The 9,902-nt window shown below is 39.5% G+C and overlaps 1 protein-coding gene across 11 annotated transcripts in view; it reads left to right on the forward strand.

Annotated features, from left to right (window-relative positions):
- Window positions 1-9,043, forward strand: part of OSBPL3 (oxysterol binding protein like 3) — a 182,803-nt gene extending 173,760 nt beyond the window's left edge. For all 11 annotated transcript variants that reach the window (XM_057731336.1, XM_057731338.1, XM_057731334.1 and 8 more), the window contains 3 exons: window positions 103-229; window positions 1,917-2,039; window positions 5,250-9,043. In XM_057731336.1, the coding sequence (XP_057587319.1) occupies window positions 103-229; window positions 1,917-2,039; window positions 5,250-5,346 (347 nt within the window). In that variant the 3' untranslated portion in view covers window positions 5,347-9,043. The remainder of the gene's footprint in view (window positions 1-102; window positions 230-1,916; window positions 2,040-5,249) is intronic.
- Window positions 9,044-9,902: the final 859 nt, after the last annotated feature.

The raw sequence follows: 9,902 nt of genomic DNA on the forward strand, positions 1-9,902 counted from the left end.
GAGAGAAAAATTGTAGCTGGTCTCAGATGAAAAAGGTGAAAGAATTACGATGCGATGTGAATGTAGTACAAGTTAGAGATGAGTCATTTCTTCTTCTTTTAGATCCCATGCCAAAAGGCTACGAGCAATATTACGGCTTCACACAGTTTGCACTAGAATTAAATGAAATGGACCCATTGTTAAAGTCTTTATTACCACCTACTGACACTCGATTCAGGCCAGACCAAAGGTAAGGATTTTTTTTTTCAGCTCTTTATCTCCAGAGATGCGAAACTCTTTATAAAAACTCTTAGTAACATCTCCCAGGCCACCAGCGGAGCCTAAGAGAGAGATTCTGTCATCAAGAGCAGAGGTCTAGGGGGACTTTAAGCCATCTTGTGGAAGGAATGGAGCCCCACTTAGATCTAGGTGTGGCATGACCTTTATTCATCAGTAGAACCCCGTTTCTATTGAAATACAAAAAAAGAAAAAGTTTTTTATAAAGAGTTTTACTGCATACAGCAGGAGAAAAAAGCTTACTCTGTGCTGGATAGAGTAAAAGCATCCAGCTCCGCACCCCTTGAATTTAAATTATTTTGGTGCACTGAAATCTAACTTCTCATCCTAGGTTTGCTGCTGACAAGTTGTGTGACACATGCTAAGTCTTTTCACCTTTCTCAGCCTCAGTTTCCACCTCTGTAAAATGAAAAAATAATCTTTCCCCTAAGGCCTTTCAAATTAAGTCTCAAAACCAAGAAGGCAAAAAATTAAACTAAAATGAAATAGATAAAAATTGACTTTATTTTTAAAAACCCAGCACCCTTCTTTGTGGTAAAGTAAATAAAATGTATACCCAGAGTCAAAAGATGAATGACTAACTGAGAAATCTATATTTGCAGCCCACTTCATGAATTGGTTCTAGAAATCAAGATCAATCCATTAAAAAAAATAGACATAGGGAAATGAACAGTTCACAAAATAGGAAATGCAGATATTCCTCCAACATGAAGACGCTCAGTCTTACTTAAAAAAACACAAATTTTTGAAACCATGCTGTCAAAACCATTTCTCTACCCATCAGATGGCAAAGACTCAAAAGTTTGATGCACTCTGAGGCTACGGGGAAGAAGTGCTCCAGTAACATTGCTGGTGGGAATGTAAATTGCTGTAATCCCCATTAAGGGCAGTTTGGTAATAGACATATTACAGACTCTTTAACCCAGCAATTCCACTTCTAGAACTCTCTCCTTACAGATATACTAGCACACGTGCAAAGTGACAGATACAGTCCTTCATTGCAGCATTAACTGTAACACTAAAAAATTAAGAACATCCCAAATGTCTATCAATAGGGAATTGTTTAAATAAATTAAGGTATATCCACACAATTGAATATTATATATCTATTAAAAAAATGAAGGGATCTCTGTACTACCAAGAAGGATCTCCAAGATATAGTGTTAAGTAAAAAGTAAAACAAAACAAAATACCAAAGTATAGACAGTATTTATGGCCGCCTTCCAGTTAAGTTTTAAAAGGGAAGGAGGGGTAAGAATATATATTAATTTTTTTTTTATATACAAATAAGGAATCTCTAGAAGGATGCACAAGAAACCAATAACAGTGGTTACCTGTGACGGGGGGTGAGGGTGGATAGGATGGAGAGGAAACAGGTAGAATTGGAGATGGGAATGAGAAGGAGATTTTGCCCCAAATTCCTTTTGATAAATACAGTTTTTTGAACCATGTCTGTATCACCAATTCAAAACACAATATCGTCTCTCACTACTTCCAAATAATGTTTTAAGGTTTGAGGAGGGGGCTTACGTATAGGAGAGTATTCTGAATATTGTCTTGCACGTGTGCAACTCTAATAGTAGTGATTGTTACATTTCCTTGGCATTCATATTGCTTTATCTTTTTCCTCAATGCCTCAGGTTTCTAGAAGAAGGTAACTTAGAAGAAGCTGAAATACAAAAGCAGAGGATTGAACAGCTGCAGCGAGAAAGGAGGCGGGTCTTGGAAGAAAATAAGGTGGAACACCAGCCACGGTTTTTCAGGTGTGTGCGCGGGTGGGGTCGTGTGGGTCATGGTTGGCAGATACTGGTGACACCTGATGCTCCTGGTGTGTAGAGAACAGGCAGGCATGTCCCCTCCCCAAGTTAGAGTGTTCTCAGCGCTTTTCCTGCTTCAGAGTGGTAACATCGTTCCTCTGCAAAGGCCTGACTTTGTGTGGACACTGCCCCTAGTCTGTTCCCCCTCAGTCCTCCTCCTTTTTTGACACTCAGAGGAGACTGCAGCCTGCCTCAGGGCCCACTCCCCTCCCAGAACCTCTGTCTCCCTAGAAGATCTCTGCCCTCTCTCTTCTCTAATAAATAACAGAAAAACTCTACTGCAAAGCCATGTATGTGCCCTTCTCAGGCTAGAAGCCAAAGTATACATTATCTTTTAAAAAAGATAGCCTTGGGCTTCCTAGGTGGCGCAGTGGTTAAGAATCCGCCTGCCAATGCAGAGGTCACGGGTTCGATCCCAGCTCCAGGAAGATCCCACATGCCGCGGAGCAACTAAGCCCGTGTGCCAAAAAAAAAAAAAGATAGCCTTGGTCCCCCAGCTGCCTCCCAGTGCCCCTCCCAGGACTGTGCAGAGAGGTGCTCCGTAAGTGCTTGTGGGAGAAGCAACGAGACCAACCAAACCCAGCTTCCAATACCAGGCCAGCTTATTCAAGCCCTGTCTAAGGTTGGTCCCCCACATGGGTATATTCCACACAATGATGGAGATAATTAAGTATCACCCCACACTTCACCAAGTAATCTGATTCTTGAATTGCAGAAGTTCCAATATACTGGGGCTTAGATTTAGAACATTTACTATTATTTTTAAAATAACATGTTAGGAGGGTCTTGTTAAAAACAGACTTAAAAATTTAGAAGGGGCATCAGAGATCATCTGCCCTTCACCCTCTCTTTTAACTGGAAAGAAGCAGAGGCCCTGGGGACATAGGTGATCTGTGGAAGGACCTGGTGGAATGTCCCAGACTTGGTCAAGCCTGACTCTCTTGACTACAGGCTGGGGCTCCGTCGATATGGTTTTAGGGTTTTTTGGTTTGTTCATTTTTAAAAAATCAGCATGAAAACAAGCACATGTGGAAAAGCAGCCAGCTCCTGCCCTACCTGTTCCCCCCAGTCTCGTTTTCAGGATTCTGTTGTTGTTTGCAGGGATTGTTTGGTTGTTATTATTTTATAATGGGCAAAAGAAACACTTTTAGGAGGACTTAGCAACTAATCTATCCGCTGCAGCAATAGAATCATATATTTCCAAAACAGCAAAAGAGCAACACGTTATATTTTATCCCCAAAGTGTAATGCCCTTTCCCCTAACGTTGATGTGGACTTGGATCGTTTCCACAAACTCAGGATGTGAGTGACTGAAGATCAGTAGGCCAGAGTTTTATCCTGGAATATTCATAGCTTTGTTTAAACATTTAACAAATAAGACACCTGAAATTATTTTTTTTAATAAAGGCAAGGGATAGGTAAATGGATAGACTAATAGACTGATCAATTGGTTTTGCTAATATTTGTGAAAGAGATTCATTATAGTATTTTTAGGATCATTAAAAATTGTGGATAACCATACTTTATCTAGAACTGGATGAGGAGATTTATCAACTTGATCTAATGTAAACATCTCAAAAATGACTTCACAAAGTCTGTGGAGCTCTATGGGAAACGAACGAACATGTAAATGCAAAATAGAAAATGTTATCTGGGCTGTCACTGCAGTCATGTAAGAATGACGTCTGGAATGGAGATGGACTGAACACAGCTGCAGTTCTCTTTCCTTTTGATTGTCTATAAAATTATCAGAGTATTGGATGTAGCAAGTAAAAATGTGAGAAAAGGCAGGAATTGTTCAGCAGTAGGAGTCCCGGAACTCTTCCAGTTAGAAGGCAGCAGAGATGACGGAGAGGAGCATGGGGACTTGGATGTTTCCGTTGACACTCTCTGAGGAGCCAGGAAAACATCACTGGAAATTCCAAGTGGAAACTACAGCTCTGGCAGTGTTAGTTGTCTTTGTTTCATAGTCAAGTATCTGATATGCAGATTGACTTATTTTAAACACATCCTTTTATTGGACTAGAAAAACAATTGTGATAAAAATCTGTGTTCCTGAGATTGTGGAAAAATAGGCACTCCTCACTTTTGTTTTTAAAACAGGTAACGGCATCAGTCAACATTACAAGTGCACATATATATTCTTTGACTCAGAAGTTCAATTTATAGGAATTTTTAATATAACTAATCTCATGCACACACAAAATAACATATGTTTTGTTTATAATAGCTAGAGGTCGACAACGACATCCTCAGTGCCCACCGGTAGAGTACCTGTTAAATCGTGGTCCATCCCCACAACGGACTGTCATGCAGCTGTTTAAAAAGAAAACAAGGAATCCCTTTTTGCCAGAGTCACCAAACTTTTCCTGCAAAGGGCAAATAGTGAATACTGTTAGCTTTGCAGGCCATGAGGTCTCAGTAGTAATGACTCAGCCCCGCTGTGCAACGTGAAAGTAGCCATAGACAATACTTAAATGAACAGGCATGATGTGTCCCAATAGAATGGCATAACAGAGAGGGGCTGAAGGCTGGATTTAGCGCTCAGGCTGTAGTTTGCTGACCTTATTGTGACAATGGAAAAGCATCTCCAATATACACGTTATGCCAAAAACTCCAGGGAAAGGAGACCACCCAGGGCTACCATTGTATGAAAAATGGGAGCGGAGTGGAGTGTGTGTACACCTGTGCACGTTCACACACGTGGAATTTCTCTGAGCGGAATTGCTGAGATCATCGTCTCTGAGGAGAGCTGGGAGGCTCAGAGTAGGAAGAACACTTTCAGCTCTCCACTCTTCTACCTTTTGAATTTGGATCTACGTAATGTATTATCTGCTCATAGAATAGTGAACCAAGGCTGTTCACTCCAGACTGTGATTCCAGTTCCTTCCAATTCCTCTCCTTTTTACTGTTAATTTATCCCTTGATTGGAACAACCTGATTGATTTGTAGCTTTTATATGGTCGTACCCAAGGTGGTGGCTGTCATCCCAGCCGTGTTTTCTGTACGACAGACTCTTCCCTCACGCACTTCTCTCAGAAGCACCATTTCTCATAGCCTCTGAGTTGGAGAAGTCAAAGTCAGAAGTAGCAAAATGGAGACAGAGACTGTAACAGTCTTGTCAAGAACCTTCAACAAATTCTTTCACTTTCACAGGAAATCCAATGATGACTCTTGGGTGAGCAACGGCACGTATTTGGAACTTAGGAAAGATCTTGGTTTTTCCAAACTGGACCATCCTGTCTTGTGGTGAAAGAGGAAAGAACGACACATCGTTGTACTTCTCCAGCGTTTGCTTTCTGAAGCCACAAACCTGTGTCTATATATTTAAACAATATTATCTAGAATGATCACTTGTGCTTCTTAGCTTAGCATTGTAAGTATTTAAGTATATATTTTCTTCAGAAGGTTTCTTTACAATTTCAAATGTTATGATTGTTTATATGAATGTAGAACACCTTGATATTTCTTTTTATATGTAAACTATTTAATAAAAATGAAAGATTGAATGTTAATGCGTAGGTTTAAAAAGAAGCTTTAACACTAATTTTCCAAAGGTTAGGAAAGTTCTAATTAAATTTATGCCTTATAAAATTGTGTTGGGAAAAAAAAAAATCCATCTCTCCCAGGTGCGTTAAGAAATAGAATAGCCAGGGTTGCTCACCCGTGCGCAAGCTACCCAGGTTTAATTTGGTAGCTCAGATATCTTTTTGCCTCAGACAACTTTTGAATTGCTCACACGGAACAGTTCTGCTGGTGCTGGAATCTGAAGAATATTTGCATTTAGGTTTAGTGGTTGGCAGAACGGTGTAAGATTAGTGGGATGTATGTTTTTATATAAGATGGACATGGCAGCTTCTTGAAGAGGAAGCATTCGAACTCATCCCTCCCTGTAGTTTCATTGCCTTATGTGCAAAATTGTACCCTGCCACTCAGAGAAACTGTTGATAATCTGAGAACCCCCTGTTAATTAAATGTCATATGAAATCTCAGGTGGACAGTAGGAAATTTCTCCTTGGTGAGAGCTGAGTCCATTACAAGTTAAGAAACTGTTTTCTGCTTCCCATCCCACCCCTAGCCTCCCCCGCTGTTTTGACCACATCTCTGTTGAGTGTGGAATGTCCCAGTTTAGTGTAAAACGTACAGTGCATTCCACATGGCATTTTGACTTTCCAAAAGTTTAGCAAAGTTACTGACTGTTTTAAATAATTCAACATGTTTTTCTTAAATACTGTTTTAGTATTTTCTACCTCTTAATAAACACCATATTTTAGATCTTGTATAAAAAGTTTGACCATCTGCCTTATAGACAAATGTAGAGACTTGATGTTCTTCCTTTGTGTTGTGTTCTGGTAAAACTTTGTCTTCTTAATCCCTTTCCTATACTTTCTTCTTACATCACTCTTTTGTGAGTTTTGCAGCAGTCTTGAATAATACAGATTATAACTACCGAAAGGAGAAACTTTGCCTTTTTAAATGTGTTATTTCCAACTACAGTAATAGAAGTTACGCAGTAGTTGAATTGTGTGATCAAAGCAATTCCAGCTTCTGCCCAGATTACTTTAAAACCAAAGCCTAAGTTTTAAGCCTTTTCCTCTAAAGTCCATAACAATTTTATGGAATATCAAGTAAAATGGTGTGGTAAAAAGATTTCTCCAGAAAACATTTTTAGGTATTTAAATAATTCCAGAGAATGCTATGAGTGAAAAGTAGAATAAATAATGGAAGAAGAAAAAAATAATGGAAGAAAAGAATGCATGATTTTTCAGTGTCACACCAAATAACTAGTTGGAGGGTAATGCATTTTCAAAACGGAGAGTTATTCAAAGTGGGTCAGTAGCCTTTTGGAATCTTCAAGTGACTAGCATTTTAAAACAATACATGACTCATTAAATATTGCTTTCATCCATTCCATTTTATCAAGACGTCAAGATGAACACAGTTCAAATATCATTTCCATTTCTAAGCAGTTAACTGACACAATCATATTCTTTCATATGTGCTTTGTTCTTTTCTTTTCAAGCATGTATCTAAATTCTGCTCACAGACAGGAATAAGCAGGCTGTAGATTTTAAGGGTACTCTAGGGGAAAACAAATCTAGTTTTCACAGTGTGAAAGTAAGTGTAGAACTTGAGAAATACTGTTAAATAGGCCTGCTCCAGAGGCTGGCTTAAAACAACAACAAAAACAAAGCAAGCAGCCTGAATGGATGTAGCTTTGTCATGCAGTCTTTGGAAAGTCTTTAATTGTCCCAATGCTGTTATTTCCATTGATCTTATATTTCATTTTGTTATCACAAGGATCAAGGGACCAAATATCACCTTGGTAGTCACCTTATTTGAGATGACTACTTCTTGAGAGTGGGGCTGAATTTGAATATGGATGCCAATTTTAAAATCTATTAGTACCAACATCTATAAAGGGCTTTTCTGAAATGTAACCAGCTTGGTAATATATCCTATTATAATCTTCAAACTCCTGTGGGGGGAAGCGGCTTCCTTTTTTTCCTTCAGTCTCTATTCTCAAAAGCACCCTCTCGCCTAATTTGTATCTCAAGGACATTTTATATTCTTAAGATGAAGAGAACAGAAACGTGGCATTGTTTGGGAAGAACTGAGGTAGAACTGACTTTTCTGGATTTTGACTCTCCCGGTTACATAAGGCCAGTCACTGCATCACTTGAGGCACGCGTTGTAGCCTCCACTTAATCCCTCATCATCCCATCCCAAATATGTGGTGAGCCACACAGCTCTTCCTAGAAATGGGACCTTGTACGCCAGCCACATTACACTTGAGTTGTTCCTGTTGCCCCTCCTGGCTACCCCAAGCTTCAGGAGATGCTTCAGGAAGGAGCCACGGTCTCCCAGGTAGCCTGGCAGTAGGTGCCTCCCTCCCCAGGTCCCAAAGCCTAGGCTGGTATTTCCTGGAGTCAAATGTAATAAAGTCTCAGTGCAGCTTCTCCATGCTGTTCACCTCCTGGAAGCCAGGCTGGTTCTGGTACTAATTAACCAGATGGAGTTCACTTTAGGACAACCATCCGTTATCTATCAAGTCCCCACAGGATGCCCAGAAAGCCCCCACGGCCTCATGCACTTCCTGTGGGGCTCTCTGGGAGAGAAAAATAGGCAAGCCAACTTAAGAAAAAAATTTCATTTGGGTTGCTGCTTTTCTCACGTTCTACTTTTAATTACTTCCAGTAAATCATTGGCTTGGGCTTTGAACACTGTCCATCTGTATTTTCCAGATTTATGATGAGTGGTCTTATCCTACAATTAACAATGTCAACCCTAAAAGAAAAATGATAAAGTGTAAAGTTTTTATTTGGCTGTTGAAACTTGTTGTAGGTCTGATACATATTCTGTAAGTTGCATTATGCATTTCATCTACCATAGAATTTCCTCAGACCTTTTAGTTATGAGTAGCAGCAATAAGCAGTTTTCTTATGATCTTAGGCATAATAGTTCCAGTGTATTGGCATAATTTATTTGAATGTCTTTAATTTTGATATTAACATTGGCATAACTCTATTTTTGCTACCAAACGATAGCTATTTTCACATGCTCAATTTTCCCTACATTGTATTAATCTGTTGCTTAGTGTTTGTCTTTATTTTTTCTGTGTTGGAAATATATGTATATCACATACGTAGCTGCAAATTGCGGCAGTGTGAAATGCAAACCATTTTCAGAGACTTTGGTTTTGAGGAATGCGATGATCAGGAGTTGTTCCCTTATTTTATTCGTGATGATTTTATCTTCCTTTCTTACCCTCAGAGGATACTCTTTTTTTTTTAATGGATATTCATAAATCTTTCACCTAACCGTTTATGAGATTATTTTCTGTTTAAAATCCAAGCCTTCCTCCATTCCCTTTTGCCTCCCCCCAAAGCTCTGACTAATTTGTTTTCCCTCTCATGAACCTAGTTGACTGTGAATAAATAACATGGAAAAAGGCCTTCCCTGTCGTTGTGTTTCCAGGTTAATGGGCATATGTGCCTGCTGAATGGACAGAGCAAGACTCTAGCTGAGGCTTTTCTAGGGGAGAAACACGCAAGATTAACTAACGTTTTGGGGTTGGAAATAAATAATACCCCAGGACATAAAGAAGCCTGGAAACGATGGTAAAATTTGCCATACTTTTGGTCTGGACATTTCCAAGGTGTTCTGCAAATGTAGGTCCCCCAGCTGTTGGGACAGGGGACCTGATGCCTCAAAGGCTATCTGGGGCAGCTGGAGCCCCAGACAGCCTTTGAGAAGCCCCCTCTGTGCAACCCAACGTGCTATGGAAATATCATAATTTTCTGTGTGTCCTAACATGAAAAAAGGAGAATGCTGATATTACTCACACTAATTTAGGCCTTTATGAATGACTGACTCATCTCCTTCCACACCCAAGTTGTGTCTTTTGCAATGCCCCAAACACTTAACCTTCCGTAAAGCTCCATTCAAGTCAGTTCCTATATTTATGGTGTTACATACACGCTGGATCGCAGAGTTGCACACATAAAGTCACATCTCTGCCTACCCCAAAGTGCTGAAGAGACCACCAAAAGCAATTCATGAATCTTGATTGTATCCTGGATTAAAAGAGAAGAAAAGCAAGCTATAAAAGACATTTTCAGGACAAATATATTTGCATATAAACATTGTGAAATTGTTGCTAATTTCCATATATGTATATGATCTGTATCAAATCAGCCATCAAAGAAGGATCAACATTATTCCAAATAATATGAACGCTAAAGCAAATCTTAAGAGGCAGCCTCAAACTATTTTAACATGTCGGCCATTATTGGAATAAGTATCAAA

The sequence above is a fragment of the Hippopotamus amphibius genome, chromosome 4 (assembly GCF_030028045.1).
Source record: "Hippopotamus amphibius kiboko isolate mHipAmp2 chromosome 4, mHipAmp2.hap2, whole genome shotgun sequence".
Taxonomy (NCBI): domain Eukaryota; kingdom Metazoa; phylum Chordata; class Mammalia; order Artiodactyla; family Hippopotamidae; genus Hippopotamus; species Hippopotamus amphibius.